The 27,094-nt window shown below is 42.1% G+C and overlaps 2 protein-coding genes across 16 annotated transcripts in view; one reads left to right on the top strand and one right to left on the bottom strand.

Moving 5' to 3' along the window:
* LOC146505154 (uncharacterized) overlaps window positions 1–24,080 on the top strand; it is a 38,532-nt gene extending 14,452 nt beyond the window's left edge. For 7 of the 15 annotated variants that reach the window (XM_085182517.1, XM_085182519.1, XM_085182520.1 and 4 more), the window contains 14 exons: window positions 1,851–1,951; window positions 2,147–2,285; window positions 2,399–2,448; window positions 4,485–4,590; window positions 4,964–5,122; window positions 5,204–5,321; window positions 5,410–5,471; window positions 5,629–5,754; window positions 5,834–5,943; window positions 6,036–6,197; window positions 6,294–6,490; window positions 6,701–6,830; window positions 9,618–9,811; window positions 10,468–13,312. In XM_085182517.1, the coding sequence (XP_085038643.1) occupies window positions 1,925–1,951; window positions 2,147–2,285; window positions 2,399–2,448; window positions 4,485–4,590; window positions 4,964–5,122; window positions 5,204–5,321; window positions 5,410–5,471; window positions 5,629–5,754; window positions 5,834–5,943; window positions 6,036–6,197; window positions 6,294–6,490; window positions 6,701–6,830; window positions 9,618–9,811; window positions 10,468–10,702 (1,815 nt within the window). In that variant the 5' untranslated portion in view covers window positions 1,851–1,924 and the 3' untranslated portion in view covers window positions 10,703–13,312. Of the gene's footprint in view, window positions 1,952–2,146; window positions 2,286–2,398; window positions 2,449–4,484; window positions 4,591–4,963; window positions 5,123–5,203; window positions 5,322–5,409; window positions 5,472–5,628; window positions 5,755–5,833; window positions 5,944–6,035; window positions 6,198–6,293; window positions 6,491–6,700; window positions 9,812–10,467; window positions 13,313–20,317 lie in introns of those variants that run through there. The other 8 variants (XM_085182518.1, XM_085182521.1, XM_085182526.1 and 5 more) reach the window with 5 other exon arrangements.
* Window positions 1–27,094, bottom strand: part of LOC146505153 (uncharacterized) — a 160,048-nt gene that overhangs the window by 59,979 nt on the left and 72,975 nt on the right. The window lies entirely within an intron of this gene.

The raw sequence follows: 27,094 nt of genomic DNA on the forward strand, positions 1-27,094 counted from the left end.
ACTGGAATAAATCTGTTACCATTTACTGAGCACAACTTGGGTGAGTTTTGATGACATGAACTTGCAAGTGGTTGTGTTTAAACCTTTTTTGTAAGCTTTAGGAAAAAAACTTAGGTGTGAGGTAAATGACACCAGATGATGATTCTCTTCATCCAACCATTAAAGCTCCTGTGCTGCCTCATGGTTTTGATCTTAGCTCCCTGTTCGCATTAAAATTGCAGGCATTATTTGACACAGTTACAGTACCTCGAAAGCCTCCTTGGGGAGTTGCAGAAGTTCCCCTTTGTTGGAATCTCTTTTTGGCCATTGTGTGTGTATTCCCAGTGTGTAACTGGTCAAGCCGTTCCCAGGTTTTGGGTTCCTGTGACTCAGCATGCTCTCCTCCCTCTCTCAAAGAGATGACTCTCTTTTCAAACCAGAGCTGGACAATAACACTGGAAACGATAAGCATCGCTTTTGCCTATCCATTACATAAATGTGCTGAAAAGTTCTGAATCTCAAGCTTTGCTTTGTCACTGACCCTGTGTGTGTGTTTAAACAGTTGCCAAACTCTGTCACGCACAAACTTGGAGCGTTTAGTGTGTCTGCAGGTGTGGGTGCAAGGATGCAATGTGTTTGTCTGTGCCAACCAGTCAAGGGTAAGACATCTTATTTGTATTTTGACGTGTCCCGACGGAGTGACTCAGACTAGGAATGAAGTTCATCGTTCCATTGTTGGAGTTTTCACCCTTTTAAGGCAACATCAGGCTGGGTCCCTCAGCCTGCACCAAATTCCCTGTCCTTTGTTTTGGTTGGCATTGTTTTTGGCTGTGCGAGGAGGAGGGGTACAGCTACCCTCCATTACCATTCTCAGACACATCTCCATCTTGTGCCCATTCTGCCATTCATGGTGAAAAGAAGTCATGGATTCAGACTGGAAGCGATTTTCTCAGCACTTCAAAGACACACTGTCATGTCTGAGGTCGGCTAGAGGATGGTGCTCCTACATGTCTTCGCATTAAGCCAAGATTCATCACTTTCCTTAGGTGGCTGTTCAAGTCAAGGCGGTTGTTTTTTGCACTGAGTGTTTTGAATCTGCTTTGCAGCAGACTAGACTTTTGATCCTTCCCAGAGTGACTCAAGAGCAGCCAGGTGATGAAGAGAGTGCCAGCTCGCTGCCCCCCTCTATGCGCTCCACTGTCTCTCCAGCTCTCAGACAAGATTCCACTGCTGACACGCATAAACCAATTACGCTGTCTTATCTGATTCTGACTCCATCTGAACCCCAATCCATGTCAAACCAGCCTTTCAGAGACAGGCCCCTGAAATGAAAAACACGCGTTAAAGATTTTTGTGTTGTTGTAATCTATTTGAACAGACTACTGTTTTTGAGTTCTCAGAGGGGTCCTGACACTTTAGTCTCAAAACATATAGTTAAGTCAGAGTAGTCACAATCACATCACTGCCTTGTGCTGCCTGAATAAGCCTGGCTTTGATGTCATATTCTCAGCCTCATTCATCTTGCTTGTTATGATAGCAGATAATAAACATATCTGCTCGCTGACCAAGTGACATTTGGAAAATAGAAGAATATGCGCTTTCTGTGGGAAAGAACGTGGGCTGTCAGAGAAACATGTCATCAACCAGACAGACTTTACTGTGTTGCCCAGCAACTCCATCTAGCTGCGTCCAGTATCAGCACTGCAAATAAACCTGGTGACCTGGGCGCCAGAAAAAGGACACACTAGCTTAAAAGGAAGAAAAAGGACTTGATTGAATTGCGTCTTCCTCTTCTTTCTTTTAAAAACAAAAAAACAAAACACAGCTCTAATAATGAATTTTGCATTTATTGACTGACTTTTTCTTTGCAGATGACCTGACCAACAGAGACTTAAGTTTCTCAGATATTCTCAAGCGTGAACTTTGCCCGCTTCCTCACACCACCATGATAGCTACATTTGCTCACCAAAAGGTAAGGCTATCAACCAAAGGTTTTTTTTTCATGATTGCTTCATACCCTAGTCTATAGTCTCCATCTTTGCTTAACGAGACTCAGGTAATATACAGAGCATCTACTTTAAGATATCTGACCTTTGCTCAAGAGATGCTCTGTATGAAGTCAAAATTACAGACTGACTGTAAAGTGAATCTGCTTTTTCCTTGACAGAGGCCGATAACTTGTTCGTGCAGTCTCGAGGACAGGCTGACTAGGAGTGCCACTTTCCACGGTTTAACTCAGACCACAGATCGACACCATGAAGAGGAGGGGTCGCCGAGACAGCGACGAATAACTGTCGGTGACTCTGGTAATATAATATGGCCAAGCAAGCTTTGTTACTACATAATACTACTATTCCAACTAATTAGAAACACAACCTTACAAGAAGCTCATCTGTTTTTCTTTGTGTATTTTGCACAGCATCCTATATGCCTCATTCTAAGGATCAGAATGGAAACTTTTCCGAGAAGGTACTGTAAATCATCAAAGCCGAGCCTTCAGGGTGGCATCAGCACACAGCCCAGAGCTGCTGCAATTATAGAATATACTCTGTTTATATTTCCCAGCTCTCTTGATCTGTCAAAGCAATGACTCAACAAATAGTCTCAGGATTTTAGTCTTTGTGTCCAGGATTTGCCAAGCAAGATTGCTTGTATCCTTAGCAATCTACGTGTTAGCCGAAACACAAGAAAGCACAATTTTTTTTCAAGGCCAATCACTCATGTCCGGTATTTGCTATCTCCAGGCATTAACAGTCATTTAAGCAATTGTGCAACATGTATCTTAAGCAGCCACATCTCACGCTGGAGCGCCATAAAAGTGCTGACGCTATGGATTATTTGCATGGTTTAATATGTTGTTTTTGCTGTGTCATGCAACATAATGGGGAAATCCCACAGACGAGGCAGACTTCATATATTTAATCATAGTTACTCTGTAAAGCTTTCATTGAAGGAGACATTGTAGGTTTTTCTTCCAGGAATGTCATAAACAAAACAAAAAAAAAAGACAAAAAATCTGACTAAGGGAACAATTACACAAAAACCTGTGTTTAGGGTCCCCACTTAACTAAACATTTCATTGTCTTTGACAAAAAACATGTTTACAGTTAAACACACAAATATGTCTTTTTGGTGTAATATGTCCAAACCCTTATATCCAATGTAGTCATACTAATTTCCATTAAAGCTGTGATTCAGATGAATACACGTCTGGAATTTCATTGTTATGTCTTGATGTTTTACCACCTACTGACTTGTTGTTGGAATTTTTTTTTGCATCCAGATGTTTGAGTCAAAATTGTCTTTGTGCATCATTTCCTGCTCTCAGGATTTTCCAACCGCTACTACTGTTTGGACTGAAAAAAGACCCCCCAAAATCCCCAAAACAGTAAAGAACAACTACTCAAACAGTAATCAGATCACTTTATGAAGTTAAAATAAAGTGATCTGAAAAAACAATAACAACAACAACAACAAACAGATAAGATCAATACAACTGCAATTCAGAAGAAGTGATAACTGCACGAACAAGATTACAAAAGAACATAAAAGTATTGCAGAGTGTTACATTTTGGCCTGAGCTGTGCCTGATGCATCATGGCTCCTCATGGCAAAGAACTGACTGAAGCGAAAACGAATGAGCCAAAACACAGCTGCAGCAGCAGTTAGATGATATCAGAGGAGTCATACTACCAATAACGCAGCCATCCTTGCAAAATTATTTCACACAGTAATGGCTGTTTATGTGAACTTGCAGCATAGCAAGAAGCCCATATGTGTGGGCAGCACATGCTTTAGTCAGATAATATCAAAATAAAGCCGAAGAAAAGTTATGCTTTCAGTACACGCCCAAGTACACACCCCAACAGTCAACATTTTTTGGGAAAAACAATTTTTCCAAAGAAGGTAAAATAATAAAACTCCTACAGCAAGGAGTTGCTAAAGAGAAGTGCGTGAAAATTATTACAAAATTTATGCAACTTGCTGGAAAGCAGATTTGTGCAAGACTTATATCAGGGCGATTTAATATGTAAAAATACAAAAATATGATTTCATTTTGGATAATTCACCATTCTAGTTTAAATACACAGAGATATACACATTTTTTAGTACACAGCTGTATGCCAAAACTCATAACCAATGGTTTATAGATGCTTGTGTATATGGTGTAATGCTATAAACTCAAAAAATGTGAATGTCCAAAAAGCTGCCTTTAAGTAATTTAATTACACCTAAATTTTCCATGCAATTTGTTACATAGGTACAGTGTAATGGAATCAAGCATGGTTTTTTTTCTTAATATTTAACCATTTGAATAAATAAACCTTTGCTTCGATATACTTCATTTGCACTTTACTTAAAATTACTGCTTCCTGTTTATGAGGGCAAAGAGTCATTTTTTTGAGTGTATATACTTGTGTGGTGTGTTTTCACACAACACTTGCTCCACGCCTTTGTATAATCTGGTACATGGTAGCAGCTGTCTAGCCTCTCCTTCTCCCCAGGATGTAGAGAGGCAAGTGGCCAAATCTTTCAGGGATCTGAACACTGAAGAGGTATGCCAGTGGTTTACCAGTATTGGACTACAAAAGTGTATCCCTTTCATCAAAGGTAAAACATCGTCTACTGACAATGCAGATTGGTTTATTTTTAGCGTAGATGGAATAAACTGTAATTAATGAATGCTATTAAATTGAGATGAAAAAAATAAATGAGGATATAAGAGTATTAAACCTCTTAAAACTGAAACATGTCAGTGTCTAATGCATAAAAAGAGGAACATCTTCAAAAAAGTCCTGTCGATTAAATCAAACAGCCTACTATCCATAGTATCTGCCCTCTAAAATATGATGCATGTGTTTTGATTGCATTTTGAATATTACATGTCTTAACAATACTTGATTTTCAGGTCTTGATTGTTGCTGTTTACAGTTTATTGATGGCTGTTAAAATCAGCTGATACATGAATAAATGCTTGTTGCAGAGGCAAATCTGTGTGGTGCAGACATGGCGTCTGTAGATGTGAACACTCTGGACACCCTCCACATTAGCACAGTGGAGGACAGGGAGAAGTTACTGTCGGCCATTTATAATGAGCTTCACCCTCCCAGCACGGTGACTCAGAGGATCGACTCGTTGCTCGGTATAGTTACTATGTCAAATAATAATTCATGCAATGAACAATGTAACAATGTAATTTATTGATGTTTTCCTTTTTAAACAGAATCATTGGGGCCTGGTGATGTGGAGACATTCACTACAACGCTGGTGTCAATGACTAAGTCCAAGTCTTCTCCTCATGTGAGCTGTTTGAATACAAATCGGCGTTCCTTGAAGCTGAGGTGAAGCCACTCAAGAAATTAAAAAAAGCAGCAAAACAAACACAAAAACAATCCATCGTTTTAACCCGGTAATCTAATTCTGCTACAGAAACAACAGCCTAAACAACGCAGTGCAGAGGAGTGCTCAACTAATAGAGATTACTATCAACGGTGAGTACTAAAGCTCAGTTTGCTAAGATCTTCAGTGTCCGCACTCTTTGCAATGAATGGATGTGAATGTTAAATATCAAATTATGTTTCCATAGGCAACAGACACTGAGGATGAAACAGGAGTCATCTTTACCTGTGATTTACTTTTGTGTTTCAGCGTCAGAGCGAATAGTTCATCTCAGAACCCCGAAGGAAACAACAGTGGGAAAGATTATGGACTCGTGCATCAAAATGCTGGGAATGACAGAAGACAAGAGTCTCTTCACACTAAAAGACAAGCAAGGTTCACTGAGCGTTATTCAAAAACACTAAGCCATACTGTTTACGCAGTAAACGTGTTAAATATATGATTTAATTTCAAGGTTCGCTGGAGGAGCTCTCACCAGATCAACAGATTGGGACTCTACTTCCATCTTCATCATCATCTGCAGCAGCAGCGAGCAGTCAGCTGGAACTGCACTTGGTTAAAAGGGTAGATTAAAAACAATCATAACAAACTGTCCAGCATAAAACACAAAAACACCAAAACAAAGTTTCTGTATGATTTTTTTTTTTTAATTGTAGGACAAACCAACTGCTTCTGCATCCCAAGACAGTCCAGAGGAGAACAGCCCCGATGAAAATCATAACATTAACAATGACATCCGAGGCAAACAGCTGGCTAAAGAAGAGCGGATCAGGGAACTAAACCAACAAGTGGCCTCACTACAAAATGTCATCCGTCAGGTCCATATCTGTGTTTAAAAAATGTGCAACACTAAAATTATTGTACTCAATTAATATTAAACATCATGATCTGGTCGATCTTTACGTCCCCAAAAGGTCCAAGAGCTCCATCATGGCCTGGTAGCTTTTTGCTCAGAGTTGAAGAGCATGGATGGAGACACGAATGTTGATGCACTCGGCTCTGCTGAGCTGAAGCAGAGACTGGAGCTGGTTAACAGAAGACTGCATGACAAGAGGCAGAACCTGCAGACCCTCAGAGACAACATTACCGACTTCACAGCTGACAAGCAGAAGTAGGAGGACCATCACCAGACACAAATACTTAAAAAAAAAAAGAAGCATTTTTCACCTTCCAGAGACAAAGTACAATTTAGAAATACAAGCACCTGTTGTAGTAGTTAATGATCTGTTGAGACTGTAGTAAATGACATTTACTTGAACCACATTTGTTTCTGTGTATGTGAGCTTGAACTTCCACGAAATGTGGTTCCTTTGCTTTTCAGGCAGTTGGAGGTTCATCTCTTGGAAAAGATGAAACTGAATTGCCACGTGTTTAAGGAGGAAATCTGCATCGTGCATCTCAATCGACAGGCGGCTCAGCTCCACAGCGCTTTGCAAGAAAGCCACGTTAAGGTACTGCTGATAAAACGAACCTTTCATCGATTTATTTTTAGTGCTGCTGTAGAGTTTAACTGGCACAGGGAAGGCCTGCAGGACTTTAATCAACAGCATGTGAACTGCAGCTACACCAATATGTGGGAAAGCTCTATGGTCTGAGTCAGAGAATGTTTTGACTGCTAAAAATAAACAATGAGAAGCTGATGTTTGCACCAAAACAACTCTAAATATTGAGAAAGGCATGCGTGGTATGGGATAATAAAATGCTACTGGAGAAAAAAAAAGTCAAATTTGGAGCTTTCGGAATTTCATGCCATTGCGCATGCTGTCCCTAACCATATCAGAGCAACTCGTGTTCCTGACCTTTGCCCTAAAAATCGAAGCCAGACTTACAGGATAAATTTACCTGCAGAACAAGTGACGTTCACACATTTGATCCGACTGGTGACTGAATTAGACAACACTGGGAGGGGTGGTCTTGGCCTCTTGAAGTGGAAGGCCAATATCTGAGACTCTTAACTTTGGTCCTCTGAGTGACACACAGTGTCTGCTCTGTTTCATTAAGCTGCGCACTTATCCCCGCTGTGAGAATGAGTACACAATGCAGAGTGAAATCCATTGTACGAACATGCACTTTTTTTTTTTCCTGAGAAATGATGTTTAGCGCTGACATTCGAGAGCCTGTGACCATACCAACAATGGAATGCGTGTGACAAAAGCCACTTGGAGAGAGCAGTGGCGAAACGGGCCAGCGTGTGTAAAAGTATCTCCATCTATCCCCCGAGGTGCCCACTTTTTTTTTTTTAATGTGGCCCTTTTATCCTGCTGGAGAAGCCCTAACGAGGTGCCATGAAAGGACACGCGCGGCTTCGGCTTTGAAAGGTGCCCCGTGTCACGTTGCCGCCCCAAGGCAACGCTTTTTTAGGTGGTGAGTTTGTGGGAAAAGCAGCAGTGCTAATGTTTATCATATGACCTAATCAGAGTTAACACACAGGTCAGAGCTGAGGAGCAGCCTGGGAACTGATAGAGCTGCTGTTCAAATAAGGAACAGACCGCCTTGTGTTTGGTCTTGTAGACTGCCCCACATTACAGACAATAAGGAAATATTTCATCATCGGCCGTCTAATCTCCTGGATCTATTGCAACTGGAGAGCATCAATAAAGCAGCCGAAGGGGAAGGCGAAAGAGAAACAGAGTGAAGGGAGGAGGGGAACGACAACAAATGGAGGAAATGACTTTAAATAAGCAGTTTAGCTTGGACGACTCAAAAACTTCAGACAGATTATTAAAGTGGGGAAGTTGGGAGAATTATGTTTCACCCAGGTTTGAGTCGCGCTTTGAGCGTGGGTCACGTTTTGAGAAGAATCTCCCACCTTTTATTTCTATGTTTTTGCAGTGACATGCACGAGTTTAGGAAACGGATAGTGTGTTTCCGCTTTTTATGTAGACAAAGTCATCGTACAAGCTGCGGTTTATCAGTGTGGTCACAGTGTCTCCCAATTCTCTATCCCTCATTTTCTTTCCCATAAGACCTCTGCTCTGTGCACAGCCAGGGCATCTGCATTCACAGTGACAGGACTGAATGTAGATCTACTAACACCCATCATTTCAAATGAAATATAATCCCTTCCACTTAGCGTCTATGTTATTTAGCCTGTCAGAGAATCTTTTCTCACTCTGTTTGAAACAAAACTCCTTTACAGATGATGTTTTAAACGGTCGCATTCGTGCAATATACGGCAATATTTCTTGTCGCTGAGCAGACGTGTGAGTGATTCCCACCTGAATGACCTTTGTGATCTTTCTGTTTGTGTTTTAATTGCCTGCTCATGTGTCTGGTGGGGGAGGAGATGCGCTCCATGTCTGGCTCAGGTAGGCTGGGATTTGATCAGCTTTTGTGGGTAAACAAGAAGAATATGAAGAGAAAATTCCTCGGGTTCTTGGCGTGCATCCAGAACGGAGCAAGCCGAGAGGGAAAACGCTGGGCATTAGAGTCTGTTCCTCGAGGGGCTTCGGCTGCGTTTCCGTGGATATATCCTGTCTGGCCCACTTGTCTGAAGAAAAGAGAAGCCTTAGCTTTGACCCCTGACCCCGAAAAAGCGGCATCCATTGCTCCGAGGCATTCACACGCCATGCAGGGGGGGGAGGGGAGTATGCCAAGAGGCTGGATAAGTGAACATTGGAATTCAGCGGTCGGACTCACAAGTTATTTCGGATCCCTGCAAGCTACTTGTGGTGCGATCGCTTCCCAAGCTAATCATTACATCTTGGTGGTCTCCTGGCTTTGACGCAGCCTGGGCCTTTATCTCCTGTAGATTTCCACGTACGATATCTGTAATCTTTTTAGTTTGTTTTCTAAGAAGCAGAAATAATGAAGTTACAAGTTTATCTTAAGAAAATGGTAACTGAGTTAGCTTCATGTTTCACTGGCACAGAAGCTGGTTTGGAAGTCAGTCCTTGTATAGCTGGCAACCTACACAGAGGAAGAAGAGGAAACCTGAACCCTATACTGAGAATGGTCTCTCATTATTTTGTAAAAATCTATGATGAAGCCGGAGGCCGTCTGTAAATGAGTATTACTGAGTGGTATTGATCTTCTCCGAACTTTCCTGAAAATCAGCTGTGGCTGAGACTTCACTACCCAGGGTTTGTGTATCTATTTACTGTAAGTGAGACATGGGACGCAGCAGATTTTGCAATAAATTTGTATCACTCCACTGCAAATGCCTTCAAATCTCAACCATCTGTCTCTAAGCTGTCTCTGATTGCTTGCTTTAAGGAATACTCTTTTTCTGCTTTCAGGAAAAGGCTCGAAAGAAGACTTCACCCATTGGTAGCTTGAGCCAGCTGGTGTCACCGCAGCGTCCGGCCATGCTGCTGGTCGTACAGGAGAACCAGAACCCTGATGGCCGTTACGGCTTCTCCTGTCGCTATGGGGAAGGCAGCGGACTTGTGGTGGTCGAGGCGGACAACTCACAGCTCTGTGTGGATGACAGGTGACTCAAACAAAAACAAAAAACTTATTCATAAATGCACGCTAGTTAGTGAGAGCGGAGCTCAGCATCTTACTCATTTCACCCATTCTTTCATTCACTCTGTCTCTGCGCGTGGTAGCGATGGCAACCCATCAGAAAACAAGCAACATAACGTAATACTTGGACGCAGAAGAGAGTGAGAGGGAACAGATAAAAGAACTTCATGCAATTAAGAAATTATATAATTACAGCAAGTACGAACTGTGCTTAGAGACACTGCCCATCATTTAAAACAATACTGCAGGGGAAAAAGAAGTCTGTGTGACAGAATCACGGTAGCTGAAAAGAGTCTTTCAGGCTCGCTGTTTGTGTTCATTCATCGCAGCATTCGCGCCAATGCTCTTTACACAGCTAATGAAAAAATACAAGGAGCTGCTCTAAGTTTAACCTGGGTGTCTATAAAGAAAAACTAATAGAGGGCTTTTAACGAGCTCCGTGTAAATGTGTAGCTTTTTCAATTTTAATGCTCTGTGAGTTGTGAATTCTTTGAGAGCATTTTTTGTGTGTTACATAAGCCGAGGTCTTACATTTACCTGCAAAGATGTATTTTTTCTCCATACATAACTTGAAATAAAGATCTAACACGTTATCTTTGCATGTGTGTATTTTGCTATCAGATTGGTGGAGGTGAACGGTGTGTCGGTGGTCAACTCAACACACGGAGAGCTGACCGACCTCCTGCGGCAGGGCCCCAGCATTCAAGTTGTCGTCCTTCGTCAGCCCCCGCCTGCCCTCCCCTCCCCACTGTCCCTGCAGCACATGGTCAGCTGTGATCTGGAGCAAACATGCTGCCCAGGGGGAGACGTGGGCAGCACAGAAACCCGTCCTCAGCGCAGGGTGATAGCCATATGATGACACACAGCAGTATTAAAACTGTCCAGTAATGTGAGATGCCGTGTCGTCTTTTGTTGTTTTTACTGTACTGATGTCACTATTCATCATAAGTTGTTGACAGCTGCCTTTTAATTCAGAATATCAAATAGCAATAGGCCTGTTTTTCACCATGTGTGCACCAGCTTGTTTTTGGTATTTATTAGCATGAAATGCATTTCAATGTATGCCTGGAGGAACAGCTATTAAAAAAAAAAAAGTAAGACAAGAAAAGACTACATTTCCCTGTTTTATATCATCTTTTGTTTTCAACTAAAACGAAGAAGCAGAGAGTCTGACAGTTTCACTCCACTAGATGTGGGATAAGCATTTCTTTTAACATCCACCAGAGTAGTTACTGAGGGTGTCACAATGTAAGACTGATTACTGTGCATGCTTCAACTTTTTAAAAACACATATAGAGCTGGAAATAGTCTTACAAAAGTGATCTAATTTACAAGCACATCCAAAAGCATCCTGCCTGCACAGGTTTGTCTCTAAGATCGTCTGGTCAGTATTCGGAGCAAAATATTTCTTAAAAAGATGAGTCACACCCCCCCATCCCCTTTCTAACTTGTAATGTAATCCACTGTGCTGTAGGAATAAACCCTTGAGCCCGGAAATGCCTCATTTCTCAGCCTCGTTCTCCCTCGTAAAGTGGCAGTGGATCATGCAAGTCTGACAGAAAGACAGCAAAAACACTACCAAACCCTGACCCAGACCCCAAGGGTCCAAAGAGCCTGAGAGGAAGAGTGATGAGACCAGTTTGGCTTGTCAGTTGATGAGAAAGGTCACAGGTCAGTCACCGACACATTTGTGCCTTAATGGTTTTGCAATCAAAGCCAAATGAGCTCCATATAATCCAGATGATGAGAGAGATGGTATTTTCTCGTTGCCAAACAGACCCACAGCGAGGGAGGAGCGTGATACTGGCAAGCTGGAGATTTGAAATGCTTAGTCACAGGCATGGGAAATTGAAGTCAACCGCGCCACAACATGTTCATTTACCCACTGACACATATGAACCAAAATGACATACTTTGGGAAGGATAACAATACAATGAGAAGTTATCCAAAGCCACAAAACAATGCAATAGCAGGGTGTGGACACTTATAGCTTCATAGCAAGGCTGTGGGAGACTGAAAGAACTGAGAAAAGGGAGGAAGAGTGGGAGAGGAATTAAAAATCATGATCACGCTCGCTGTCAAAATAACCATGTAGCAGCAACTGAAGTCGGTCTAGCCTATTCTTCCATTCGGGGTAGAGAGACGAGGAGAGAAATTCATAGCTCAGTAAAGTTAAGCCACACAGAGACAGAAGGCAGAGGAGAGAATGTGTCATGGCTGCCTTCATGGAAATAAATTAACACTGGAGAAAATGAGGCAAAATCCTATAAACACTACTGCTGGAAAGAGAACATGGGATTCCCAGTGACCAACACACCCGAGAACACACACTCGCAGGCTTTGATATCCCGGCTATAAACTACTGCAGGCTGTCAATCTGACAAAAAAAAATAAAAAAATTAGGAGAAATCCATCTGGGTGAGTAACTGAAGTGACAACATGAGACCTGCTAAAGTTTTCAAAGTCAAAAAGATGAGCTGCGGGAGCTTACATTCTACTGTACACTAGTCGGGAACATCTGCAGTGAGTTTGAAATGTATACTGGCCTCTTCCTATTCTGCTGAGGCGCCTCAGGTTGACCCAGGCTGTACCTGACACATAGTGGCACAGAGCAACTTACGCTGCATCTGGTTTGCCTTAGCAGCCTCGATAAAGCTACATCCAGCACATGCTGATAAGCTCAGAGAAGAGCCCGCTGTGGCTGGATTTCTCTCTTCCACCCAGCGAGCCCGAGCTTCCCACTCCTCAATCTCCGCTCCCTCCCACCTCCGTCAACTCTCTAACCACCTCATGACATTTAAGGGTGCCTGGCATCCGTTTGAAGTGGGAGAGGGGGCATTAGCTCTGGTTTCCTGCCCAAATCCCACACAACCCAATAAAATGCATGCAGGTCTGAAGCGAACCAAAGGAATTCCTTTTCACTGAAACGTTAAACAAACAAGTTTGGCATTTAGCCTCATATTACACTTTACAGTACAGAGCATTGTTTCCTAACGCAGAAACAACTTGTTTTCTTTGTAATAATAATGCTCTTGTGTGTTGTGTTTGTATCCGCTCCAAAGACTCCAAATTACAGTTCACTGCAAATGTTAATTACAGTACACAATAATTGTTAATTCATGTAAAACAATTCATATTCGGGCGATTATGTAGCTTTGCGGTTAAGGATTATGTGACAATTCAGCTCTGCACCATCCCGTCTCTTATATTTCAGTAATCACTCAAGTGCAGTGGGAGCTAGGAAGGTCAGCCTCAAATCCCAGGGGCTTTTGATTTCATTTTGCTGAGGTGGAAATGGGACCTCTGCCTTTCCTCCGGCAGATCTCACACTAAGCAGCTCCACTAGGCACTTGAGAAAGTCCCCGGTCTCCCGGTGACCACTATTTTATATTATTTGACCTTTGTCCCTGGTTTATTCTCCCCTGCGTTCATTACCACAAGGAGGATGTGAGGAAATACTGCCATCTACTGTCAAAGGAGCTTGCAAAGAAAAGCGTCTGGACTTCTTTAAGTTACTTGAAGACGTTTCACCTCTCATCCGAGAGGCTTCTTCAGTTCTAAGGTCAAATGGTGGAGAGTCCCAGATATAACCCTAGTGGGAGTCCCAGTATATCTGGGACTCTCCACCATTTGACCTTAGAACTGAAGAAGCCTCTCGGATGAGAGGTGAAACGTCTTCAAGTAACTTAAAGAAGTCCAGATGCTTTTCTTTGCAAGCTCCTTTGACTACGATGACCTGGATGACTGAGAACCTTCACAGACAAACTGCCATCTACTGGGAATCCCACAAACATCAGTGATGCTCCCACAATTGTCTTGTTGGTACGCATGAGAAAATGCCTCTTGGGCTTGATTATGAAGTGATTCTGATTAGATCCCATTATTCATACAGAACAGGCAATGTATAACAATTATCCTCCTCATGTGGATGAATTCTCGTGGTTGGGAAAAAAACACATTTTGAACGGTAATCAGTAATGTAATCTTCTGATAGATTTATTTGAATAATGCGCAAAATAGATGCGCGTCTTCCTTGTCCAGGTGCTGAGCTCAAAAAAATCGACGGCAACTTCTGCACAACGGCTCATAACACTGATATTACACAGACTTTAATAACTTCAGTGGCCTCATGATTTTTGCATATCTAATATACATATAAAAAACAATTAAGTCAAACATTTATTATCATATTTCTGAATTTTGGCTAATTTCAGCTTAGTCTGAAAAACCCTGCATGCATCGCTTCTTAAAAATATAAATAAACCCCTGTTTACTCCATCAACAATTTCTCATTCATCCAAGAACTCAAACAATCAGCATTTGCAGTGAGATCACTGAATATATTGAAACCCTGCATTTATTCGTTTTCCCCTATGCCTGCAACACGAGCACGGCTGCTATGTAAATGAGAGCTCGTCTCAGCTTATTTACTGTGCAACACAAGCATGATAAAGAACAACATGAGTAATTGATGGCTATACTTTGTGCTTAATGTTGGCTTAACTACCCCAAATGACCGTGTATAGGTTAGATATGACATAAGCTCCCGAGAGACATTTAACACTCACAGTGCAGCTTAATTAAAAGGGTAATGAAAAGGCCATTAGGATTAAGTCTAAGGTGTGCTTTGGATGAGATAAATATGTTCGGGAAATCGCTTTGTGTAGCTTTGCCAGTGGGCAGAGATTGAGAAAGGTCAGCATAAGGTGTTAAGTCATTTTCCCATCTATTCTCTGAAATATAGAGAGCATAATGGTCCGTGTCTCCGTCCAGTGAAAGGTTTAATTAAAACGAGATGAAGCTGGCGATAAGTAAAATCATTGTGGGATGAGTGGCAGGGATATTTTGAATTGTGTAGAATTGTAGCACAGACTATAAAGGGGGGAAGGAAATCATATGAAAAAATGAGGTGGATAATACATCAAAAGGGTTTTAAGCCTCTGATGATCCGTGGTTTCCTCTCTTCTTTTAGTCGCTGCTGTTGGGTTTACTTGTATAATAAAAAGAAATATCTTCCCACACTCTGAACAACAAATAGTTCATTTATAAACCTCCGGGCAATTTCTGGCAGTGGGAACCGTTCTGGCATTACTTCTATGCTGTGAGTAGGCTCATCGAGGAAGGAAAGGAGAGGCAGTGAAAGCACAAATCCACAAAAAACCAAACCAGGAATTGTCATGTGTTTGGCATAAATAATCCTACAATAAAGACAGAGTATCCAGTATTTAAACAATCGACACAGGGAAATGATGTCCGTGTTATGACTTGTGATGTGCATAATTCAAGTAAGAGCTTGATTTCATGTACTGCATTGCAATTCACTTTGGTGTTGTAATGATGACTACAAATCCTGTCTAGCCACGCAGCTCAGTCCCTCGTGATCCTCCTCTGATTATACTCTAGGTGGCAGTAGAGGTCTCAAAATCCTCCCTGTTAGCTACAAGAAATGGCAAACACTCTGAAAGTCTCTCAGTGAAACCCAACACTTGCAAACAGGGATGTTTCACAAGCATCCACGTTTGAAAGAGTGCCAGGCAAATCCTTAGCTCGAGCTGATTATTTGCTCCTCGATGGTTTGGAAAGTAGGCCAAGGCACCACTGATTCGGATTTGCAATAAAGGTTTAACACAAGCCAGAATAAAAAAAAAAAAAAAAAAAACACATATCAAGCTGAAGAACAGACATTCTGATATACGAATATCAGGTTAAGGTTCTTCGTCCTCAAGTAACTGATTTCAGAGACATAGTCTTTAAATAGAGTTACTACATGCTGTTTGCATCCTAGTTTCAGAATAAATTCAACTGAACTCAAAAGGCTAAAAACAGTAGATGTGAACTTTCAACAGAAGATATCTTTGGTGCCATACTTGTTGCTTTTAACACATTATATATGAAATATGACCCCAGCTAGTTCCTTCAAACTGACATCACACACTATCTTCACAAATGCACACTTAGACAGCGTGACGAAGCAAGCTGCATGGAACAGTGTGCTTGACTATATATTATTTAATGTGATTTTATGGGCTGCACACTGAGGCACAAACACGCACACACACGCACAAATAAAAGGGTTTACGTGGAGTGGTTGATGGCGAGTGAACAGGCCAGAAGAGATGGAAGAAGCACACCGGGGGGAATGATGAGAGGAAATGATGCGCATGATGAGTGCTGAATGGTTGGCCAGTGGGACAGACCCTGTCAGACTGTCTGCTAAAGGGGTGGAAGACACAGAGAGCGAGATGGCTGCAGAGAGGACAAGAAGGAGAGACAGAGAGAGCACAAAACAGCAGGAGCAAAATGATGATCAGTGTCAAAATTCTATTACTCTGTGACAACCAACCAAGGTTTCCCATGTCTCGTTCACGAGCACAGTGCTCCATCTCTGTCGCGCGGCTACAGCAGACCGCCGGGCGATTACTAACTCGGAGGTTTCGCAGATAGAAAAGCAGCCAGTAGGATGTTTTATTTAACTCTTATTACATAAATTCTGCGTCGCAGTTCATATTCCTTTGCGCGGGTATTTCTGTAGCACAGAAATGTCTGCGGCTCCCGGTACTGTATTGAGCATCATTTGCTGCTCTTGTCTTCAAGCTTTTCATCTGCAGAGCGGGCCCTCACACAGAAACAATGATGACCCAGTTCTGAGTTTGTCTCTGTCTTACAGCCAGTTCTCTTCTGTCCTAATCATAGTCCCTGAGCTCCAAGAGCTGCAGCGCTACCAAAACATGGGAGGGGAGGGGAGGGGAGGGAGGGGAAGGGGGGCATGGAGAGATAAAAAGAGAGGGAGCGGCAGAAAGAAAGTCAGCATAAGAAGGAGGGAAGAAAAACTTAATCTCCGAGGAGGAAGAAGAGAAAGGTTGACAAAATATAAGGCTGGATGGATAGATATGTTCACGTTTAGAAATAGAACGACAGACAAGGTTAAACCACTGTACCTTCTCTGATTAGTTCCCTATGGAGAGCACATCTAAAGGCAGGATTGATGCCATGACAGGTTGGAGAAAAAGGCAAAAGGAGGCCTGATGCACCGTGCTCCTTCATCTGCACAGATGTCTCTGGAGATACAGGAAATCAGGTCATTCTGTTCCTCATCAGGTGTGACTATTCAATCGCTAGCAGGGTTGAGGAACCCTGTTGTGCTTATGTAATACATAACACAGGACCGCACTTCTCAGCAATCCACCTGAATAAGCGCATCCAGCTTTGCGCTCAGATAATTTCTTTTCTTTAATAAGTTGATCTTTTGAAAAAGAAAACAAAGATGTTGGAGTGACACAAAAGCTGTAAGGCAGCCATTTGTAATCAATGGATTTTCTTGGAATCAACAAGCCTGACAAACTGCAGCTTTTTTCACAGTGCCGTGTCCTGAAAATCTGCCTAAACGAGTTACATATACTGCAGTGAGTTTTTCTGATGCTTTATTCAGGATGCATGTCTGAAGCACAACCTAACCTTCCTGTATAAGTGAGGAGACGCACATATTCAGTTCACAGTTTGGTTCAAAATGTGTCTGTAGTTGCTTTTGAAATTGGTTTCAGATTTTCATAAATGCTTTAACAGTTTGAGTTTTCACATATTTCCCCTCTTTACCGACAAGATCGATTCGACTCCTATTTCTGTCTGTTCCGCTAATGAGAAGCAAGCTTGGTCGGGAAACAGCAGGGAAACAGGCAGCTCAGCTCTATCCAAAGGTTAAAAGCTAAAGCCCACTAATGTACAAGTTATGTCTCTTTTATTTAACTGTACAATGAACCTGTTGTGTGCTAGCTTTTGGCATGGCTCTGGGATAATCACTGCAGCTTGTAAAGAAATAGTCCACTTATCGCTCCACACTGTTTGGGTACAATTCATACTTTAAACTTTGCTCCACTTTTTTGCTGAGAATCTATTTTTCCCCTCATCGTATTTCTCAGAACCGATCTCTTAAGATGCTCGAGGATGTTTAGGCGTCTAGCTTACATGTGCAGTTGCATGTTGCATCATGGAAGCATCATATGCAGAATCTGGGAGATGATCTCCAAGTACGAGGAAAGCGGCACTACTCTGACAGTAGCTTCGTGTTAATGTCACTCAGATCTACTGTCAGTGATGCAAATGGACGGAAGAGTAAACAGTGGACAAATTGTGCATCCAGCATGAAACTCGTTCCCTCTCCCAGACACCCTTGTCACTGGGGTTAGTGCCAGATGGGGACTGTAGAGAGGGATTTGACCTTGCCTGTCTCCCCGTATCTGGCACAGTACTCGGCACAAGGATGATATTAGTTGACGATAAACATGTGGTTTATTGGGAAAAAATATAGGCAATTCTATTAGAGAATACAAGGTGACCTCCTGCGTAGCATTTGAATGTAATGTGACCAGACAGGACGGCCAAAGTGGACCGTATGCTGTCTCTTTACATCCTTTGCGAGTGGGGGAGGGGAGGTGTGAATGAAATTGAGTGAGCGGTCAAGAGTGCCAAAACTGGAGAAGCACAGTTGGCATGAAGCTGGCAACAAGCATTTTCTTTTTTTTTTTGGGGGGGGGGGGGGGGGGGGGGGTCCCTTGCCTGGCAGTGTCTTTCTACTGGAGTAGATGGGCCACATCTCAATGACTCCTAAGCTGTCTGTATTATGCTAAGACATGTATCCTTGAGGGAGCATGGATTGGAGTTGAATGTCACACAAGGACGGAGATTTAGCAGTGCCAATAAAAGGATACCAGCTACAAGTCCTGGATGACGCACAGCCAAGCATTTACATAAATTTGTGTAAAGAGCCACGTTTACATCCGTTGATATGGCTTCAGCACACAATCACCGCCAAAGTCTCCCTACTTTTTATAGCCCTGCAATGAAAAGTTTAAAGTGGAAATTTAGAGCAATAAACATTGAATTGACACTATTTAGACGCATGGCTCAAAAGGCTAATAAATATAGACATCTGTGCTGTGTTTGTGCTTTCTGGGAGTTTAACTGTGATATATATATATATATATATCTGACGTGAAGAGATGAATTACACCCTCAGCTCATTTCCTTCTCCTTCCCAACCTTTACACAAGGTGACCTTGCGTGAAACATAATTTACAACTGAATGACATGTTTGCCGTTCAAACGGCTGCCAAGCTGCATCAGCAGCGCTTGTGTTGTGACATGCCGCTTAGCCGATCTGTACAACTAAATTGTACAATTCAACGACGGAGCAATTGCATCCATATGCGAGCCATCTGCTTTGCTTTCGCTGATCCTTTCTTTCCACTATGAGACTGCAAACAGCTATGGCACGTATGGTGGATAAACAAAGCGCAGATGTCATTTCAGTGTGATCAACAACTTCCAGCTTATCTTCCGGTAAATTGGGAGCTAAACTGAACACAAAAGCAGTGGTGAATGTGGACTGGGTGCTGAACCAGAAATGACTTCATGCTAGCTGGCTTGTGATTTGCCCTACTATATTTACTGCGTGTGGTGCAACTGTAACCAAGATGCAACCACTAACTGGATTCCCTTGACTTCCCTTGCGGTCTAAATCACTGACAGTATTGGGTGCACCTTGTCACCCCTCCTCCGTGCTCCACCAGCCGGTGGCTGATGTTGTGAAATATTGATTTGCATGTCACCACACCTTGGCTTCGCTGTCAGGTTTATTTAGAAGAAGCTTCTTTACTGGCCCTTCGATGCCAGTCTTGTGGCTTAAGCCAGAGCAGAGGTGCAAAAGGCGGGGTGAAAAGTCCCTCGGAGTGAAAGCCAAAATGCACACAAGAAGGCTAAAAAGCACAATGTCGTGCAGGGATTCTCATCATCTAGCAGTGCTCATAAGATCAATACTCTACTGGCTGCCACGGTGTAGGAAGCTTCACATAGGTACTGTATTTAGGGCACAAACCTGCAGTTATTCATGCAAAGGAAGGAAGTTCCTCGGTGCATCAAATGAGGTTGTGCACTGTATTTCCCAATTAGTCATTTCAGCATGGATACACTTTTATGCTTCGTGTAAACAGCCCCCAGCCTTGCCTAAACCTAGACATACACACACACATACACATTAGTTGATACACACAGGCACAAACTTACTGAGAGGAAGGAGTGCTAGCTTCAGAGTTGCTTCTGAGACAGGATGGCCTTTGCCAAAAACACAAGGTAAAAGGTTATTCACTTGTCACAGAGTCAGTATAACGTCCCCGGTTCAATGGTCTATAGACAGATTTCAGGCTGAACACTAATGTCACATAAGACCATGTGAGAGATAACAAGATGACCTTTTCATCTACAGTACGCAAACGACAAATTGATGTTAATGCCTCAACTCGAAAGCCTTTTAGTCTTCTTCTTAACTGCAAGGCTTTTTTTTGGTTTCGCTTGGAAGAGAGACACTGCTGCAACCCTGGGCTGGCAGAGAAACCCAGCAGAAAAAGTGTCACGCAGATCTTTTTTATTTGGCTGATGGTTGATGCATTTGTTTACCACTTTTTTTTTTCCCTACAGTGAATTTTAGAAGCCGCTTCAGTCACAAGACGACAGCCCATCATGAAGCAAGAAACCAGTGGCCTTTATTTTCCCTGCCATGGTCCTTGACATCGTCTGAATGGCAGTGAAGAAGAAATCTACCGAGACAACAGAGGCAGGCAGACAGGGCGAGGGGAGAGGAGCGAAGAAGAGGCAGAAAAAAGAAGACAGACAGACATGATCTGGGGACAGAATAAAGGAGAAAGGCCGCATCACCGTCAATAAGAAAAAGACTCCAACAACCACCTTGTGTCAATGTCAAGTCTGTAAAAAACACACCGCATGAAAGCCAGGGAGAGGTGACTCACAATATGCACTTGAACCACGAGAGGCCAATTCAAACACTACCACGCTGGGATGGATATTGCAGGGTGCATTGTGGGATAGCCTGATTATGGGGGAAGCAAAAGAGAGGAGGTGAGGGAATGAGTAACACAGGATTGGTCTCCATTATGCTCTCAGTGTGAAATCCAAACTCTTTATTGTTGTCATTAGCTCATCCTGTGTCCCACTTCTGAAGATTTGCATCATCCCCTCTAAACCCCGTTTATTTATTTATTTGCATGGAAAATATAGGTCATGCATTCATACAGGGCCATACATTTTTAATAGTTTTGCAGCTTTAATTCAAATGTCTGCAAGCTTCCCCGTGAGCCAATCTGCCACAGACGAACTGAGCCCAAACAACATCAACAATGCATGGAGGGGCTGGGTGTCTTTCCGAAAACCCGGGGTATTTAGAAACACCCCTGTTAATTTGTCTGTGGTGTGATTAATGAATGAATCCTCTTTTCATACTCTGTGCTGTGAAAGCGAAGAACGGACAGAAATCTGTGCTTAATGCTGAAACTAACCCAGCATTGTTGTTAATGAGCATTATTTAACACGGGACAACATCAGGCAAACAGCAATGAAAAAAGTAGATGTGAAATGTCTATGCTGTGATCATCCGAGTAACCCGATCAGTTACATACTTTTGTGAGACAGCCGCAAATAATTTCATCCTTGTTTATGTTGATCAGTCTGGCTCCATTTCTAGGAGGCATGAAGGAGCCCAGAGGCTGTATGTGGCCTTTTCCACTCCCACAGCGTGCTCCATCATTTCCACTCTTATGTCCTTAAAAAGAAATAGAGAAAGGTCACTGTGTCTGTATCTTCAGCAGCAATCATCACTTCTGTCACTGCATGAGTCTAACATGTGTGCTCGTTCAAATTAGCATCCTTAACGTGATAGTTTTAAAAAAAACAAAAAACAAAACAGTTTAGAGAAAATGTCCTCTTTCAGCGGGACTTCACTCTTACCAGTGGTTTGTTTACCTAGTGGTTTGGATGTTTCACCAGCACTCAAGTCCTACCGCCAAAGCAACGAGTCTCTGGTATATTGATGGAAAGAAAGAGAAAGATTGATACTGTGGTTCCACTGATTCATTTTACGTCCATTAAATCTGATTAGACCGAGATCTGAAGCCCTCTGCTCGAGAACAAGGGAACGTTGGCGTCACTTTTAAACAGGGTTCCTTCTGGGTAGCAACAAAGCGGTAACTGTCTCTCGGATGATAACAGGAGATAAAATGACAGTGAGGGGAAGATGTTAAGGACTATTTGATTCTTCATTTATTACCTTTCTCACATCAGCAGTTTGCCAAGTGACACCGCATTTCAATTACCATCATTTTCCCGCTATGAAAGCCCGCTGCATTAAATGTGCGCCAAATTACTGACTTCTGTTTGTTGCTTTTGATCTCAATAAAGGCGCATCTGTTTGAAACCCGTTTAGTTCGGTGTCTGCTGCAATCACTAATGGCAACATTTACCTGCAAATAAAGCCACGATTGTATGCGCGCTTTACAGTGTAATCTATTAAGTAATAGGGCTGCGCACATTAACAAGTCTGCATTTTTTGTGCAGGAAAGACAGAGACGCTTCTTTTAGACAACCGTCATCCAGCTGAGGCGACAATGATACAAATGACGGTTGTTAGTTATGCTTGATAGAACAAAAGCAGACTGTTCCTCAGCTGAGCGGAGCGGTACTGTTATATCTTGAATGCATTAGATGGAGAGAAAAAATCAATAAATGTCTGCATGTTCAGCCTAGCAGAGGAAAACATATTTTTTTTATTTTACGCTCTGTCTAAAAAATAATTTGCCAAGAAAACAGAATTTAACCATGGCTAAGTTGAAGCATTTTTGCATTTGTGTGGCCAGGATGCCTACCCACCAGTCCTCTGAGTGACGGCAAAGGAATGTACTCATTGCATTCACAAAGCCCTGTCCTAATTAATTCTACATACCATCATTGTATCGTGCAATTAAGAATTTATCTAGCTTGTCTAGTACATATTTCTGAAAGAATAACAGTTTTTCTTAATGATTAAAGTCAGGAAGTCCTCCACGCAATGTCTTAAATAACCTTCATATTAATTAATTTTGTTTGACATGAAGAAATTATATAGTTTGAGTTAGTAACCACACTTGCATTCACATCAGCAATGAAATAAACCACCTGTAGACTAATCTAATAAGACATACAGCTGTAACTGCTGCTTTTACAAATCAGTCTAATCAAAATCAGACTGCTGTGACCTTCTGTTCATATTGTACTACTGTTGCTTTACTGGAACACATACATAAAATATTGATTGGAGAAAATGACCACTTTTAAAAACTGTCTTCATTTTAGAATTAAATGCACAAGTAATAATAAAGTAGACAAAATGTGCATGAGTGGGAATACTTTGTGAATTCACTGTAACAAGCTAACCTGCTATTCTAAAGTTCAGGTTATGGTAAGAATTAGTTCCTTTAACGCGCTGAAGAAAACAGGGAGTGTTTACAAAAGAGGGACATAGTTGCTCTGACACTGGATGCTGCTTTCTGTACTGTCCTTTTGAAGCTTTGATTTTGGCATTTTCTCTGTTGTGCTCTTGGTTTCAGTTCTTAAACCACACGCAGGAGCAAAGGGTGGACCAGACTGAGAGTACTGTCACTCACGAGGTAGCCATGTCCACAAGCACATTCTGTTTGCTGTCTATTTAACTCTAACTCTCTCTCTGTTAAACAGAGCCAGAGACCATAAAATCATCAGTTTTTTCCCTCTTGGGTCTCAAATAGGGATGGGTATTGTTTAGGTTTTATCCAATACCAGTACCAAACCGGTACTTTTGAAACTGTGCCGGTGCTTAAACGGTGCTCGAACCGGTGCTTAAAGAATGGAGAACACAAAATTGGCCCAAAAACCTCTCATGTTCAGCTGGTTTTTTGTAAAAAGATAACAATGTTAGCCTTTTCTGCAGCTATAGGGGATTTATGGCATCACTCTTGGCTGGAAGCAAGCTATACTGGCAGGGCTAGGGGCCAGGACTCTACTCTTCGGGGTTTTGGGGGATGTTGCTAACTCCGGGTCCGATAACAGGCAACCCACGCGCAGTAGATGTGCTCGGTGTGAGGTCTCGCAGCAAGCTATCAAATACGGCGCATTTCTCTGCTTTTAACAAAATGCTGTACGTCGCCAGGTGTGTCATCAGATTCGAGGTGTTACCTCCTTTGCACAGTATCAGCTTAAAGCACTTGTTGCAGGCTGCTGAGTTTGCATCTTTTGCTGTGAAGTACAGCCAGATTTTGACCGCTTCGCCTTGGGCATTTTTAATCTGTAGCTCTGCTCTAAAAGAACGTACGTACCTGGGCCCGCCTACTATCCTCGGAAACGTAAAACGATTGGCTAGAATCTAAAGTGTATGACATCTCAGGGAAAAAAAAGCACCGAAATAAAGCACTGAAATAAAGCACCGAAATAAAGCACCGAAATGTGCGCTGCTTTTCGGTCTGGTTACTACCGTTTATGCCATCATGGCACCGGATAGCGGTACCCATCCCTAGTCTCAAATCGAGTAAGGAGGAAGTTTGTTTTCTCATAGACTTCAGGGGTAGCTGTAGCTCAGGAGGTAGGGCACCAGTCAGAAGGCCTGTGGTCCGATCCTTGGCTCCTCCAGCCTACAAGCTCAGGCGCATCATTGGGCTAGGATGTTAAACTCAGTGTTTTCCCTGATGCATCCACTGGATTATGAGCGTGAGTGTGTGTGTGAATGTTAGGCAAGGCGCTTAGGCATAGAAAAAAAGTTCTTGTATAAATGTGTGTGTGATTGGGTGAATGCGACTAACATTAAAAAGCACTTTGAATTCTCAGAGTACAAAAGTACTATATAAGTACAAGTACATTTGTAGAATCTTTAGACTTCCTTTTGCAACCAGAGGCTGGACCTCCTGACAGCAACCTCAGACAATGCAGCTTTGTCTGTGTTAACATGAATGCTCACACTAGCACCCTGACAATTAACCAAAACTGTACCCAGACATAGTGGACATAATGACATAAAAACAATTTTAGGACCATAATTTGTACTTTTGAGAGCAGCACGTACAAAACAGGACCGATCTGTTTTGTTTTTTCCAAACCAACAACACTGTTTAATGATTTAACAACGTCGTCAATTCTCAAACTCGGCTCAAACGAAGACTCATAGCTGTGCTTGGATGTTTTCTGTTGATTTTTGTGCTTTGCACCAGCAGCGCCCAGTGCATGTAGCATCCCAGCTGTTGTAAAAGCATAACCAGATATAGCCAGCTGGGTTCACAATTTATCAGGTTACAGTATAATGTCATTATATCAGAAGTTAGTGGGAGCAGCTGGAGAGGCGGCATCAGGAAAAAGGGAAGAGAGAGAGATTGCCTAACGCTGATGCATTGTTGAGTCAGGGCTTTGATTAGGTGTGCTCTCATCCTGAGAGTAGATTGCAGCATCATTTTGTAAAATTCATTCACTTGTTCCAAGTCCCTTGACACAAGCTGCTAGCAACTATCAAGCGTAACCCACAAGAATCAAACTATGCAAGATTATGTTTCATATTAAGGAAGTTGTAGAATAATAAAATATTAATAATAATGACATTATTATTATTTTTATTATTAGATGAAGAAAATAATAAATAAAAAGACAACAAAAACAAAGCAAAGCAATTCTACAAGTGTCTGTCTGCATGATTGCCTCTAGGAAAGTATCCATGTGTGTGTCGACTATATATTTTTATCACAGTGAGTGCTGTGGTAATATTGCAGAGCTGCGATGAGCACCATCAGCCCTCTGTGGCACATCGGGGACAGCTGGATGTTGTCAGGCAGCTATAATGCTGATGAAAACGGGCTGATTGCAGCTCGCGGGCTCCTCCCACTTATAAATCAGCTTCACAGCACTCAGGGGTGGAATAGAGCAGCGACAAGCCGTGTCACACCTAGTGTACCGCATAGGTACTCTGCAGCAAACTGTATGTCCATATAACTGTCGTGCTGTCCTTGTGATACAGGAATATTGGCCAAAATGTAACATTTAGAATCATGACCATAACCTGCTTTTCTCACACAGTGTGCATCACTATCATAATAAAATCAGTCACATGCATGCTTGTTATATTTTTGCTGTTTTGCAACCTTTTAAAAATCAAAAGAATGACAAGTTGATGCTGAAGGCTTTAACGCATTAAGACAAAAACGGTCTTGTATCGTGTTACTCAGTGACAACGTTCAGTGATGTTCGGCCTTTTCCCTCGGCGATGTTGAACGTGAGCTGAGAGGGATTTACACCACCCACATGGGCCACACCACCGTCACACACATTTGAAATTAGAAAGCATAGTTGTGGCATGCAGCTCCAAAAGCAGAATCATTCTAATTAGTGAGCTTTGGCGCTGCTTCAGAAACAAATTGAGATGTAAAAGGTCTCAACATATTTTTTTTTTCTCATAATGGCGTTGGACTTGATTGACGTCAGCACCTTTGAGAATGTAAATTCACAAATATGACATTGCTCAGGTGTACGACGCCTTTTGCAGTCAGCGGTATAAAAGGATGTTTAAATGTGCATCAGTGAAGTTTTATAAACCCTCAGCGGAATGATACATGCAGCGTGAGCAAATTAACCTGAACTATTTATCATTCACTGGCAGGTAGCACACACAGTAAAAAGGGTTTGTATTCGAATTCATTCGTTATCTCATTTTCAGCGGTGTTACAGAAAAAAAATATAATTAAAAACAACATAATCTATCATTCACTATTGACCTTTTAACAAAGTCTACTTGAATTAATTGTGCTGAGAAATTACCAGATGCCCAAAGGGTGAGCACACACAACAATGAAAAAAAAAAATTATTTTGAACTGTCAAGTAGAACTGGCACCTTGCCTTGTTTGAGGCCTCAGAGAGGGTATTTTTTTCATTAGCACAGCTGAAACCATAATATGATACCTTTTTTGTGGCCATTATCCAAGCCGAGCTTTGATGACATTCATTTCCACTACAGCCTCGCAGCAGGGCAGATAAGGTTTTTGGTGGCAGGGCACCAAAACAACAGTCTCTTCCTCCTCCTCCTCTAACCCGAGCATCTCTCAAACCCAAGAGAAACTAAAACAACTTGAAAAGTCATTGAGCTCTCAATAGTTTTTTAACATCTACCATTTTTTTGTGGTTTGAACTTTTGTGTCGCTGCTGACTTGCTGAACACTTTAAAAATCTTCCCACTAGAGATCCAGCGGATTGCTAACTGCTAACAGCTTTTCCCACAGTGACACCGATCCCAGTGTTGTTGGGTCAGATAACAAACAAATGTTGTCCAAATGTCTCAAAACAGTGCACACTGATTGGCCACTTCATTAGGTACACTTGAAAGAGTTGCCAACTGCTCTTTAGGAGAAATATCTAATTAG

This window comes from Neolamprologus multifasciatus, chromosome 13 (assembly GCF_963576455.1).
Source record: "Neolamprologus multifasciatus chromosome 13, fNeoMul1.2, whole genome shotgun sequence".
Lineage (NCBI taxonomy): Eukaryota > Metazoa > Chordata > Actinopteri > Cichliformes > Cichlidae > Neolamprologus > Neolamprologus multifasciatus.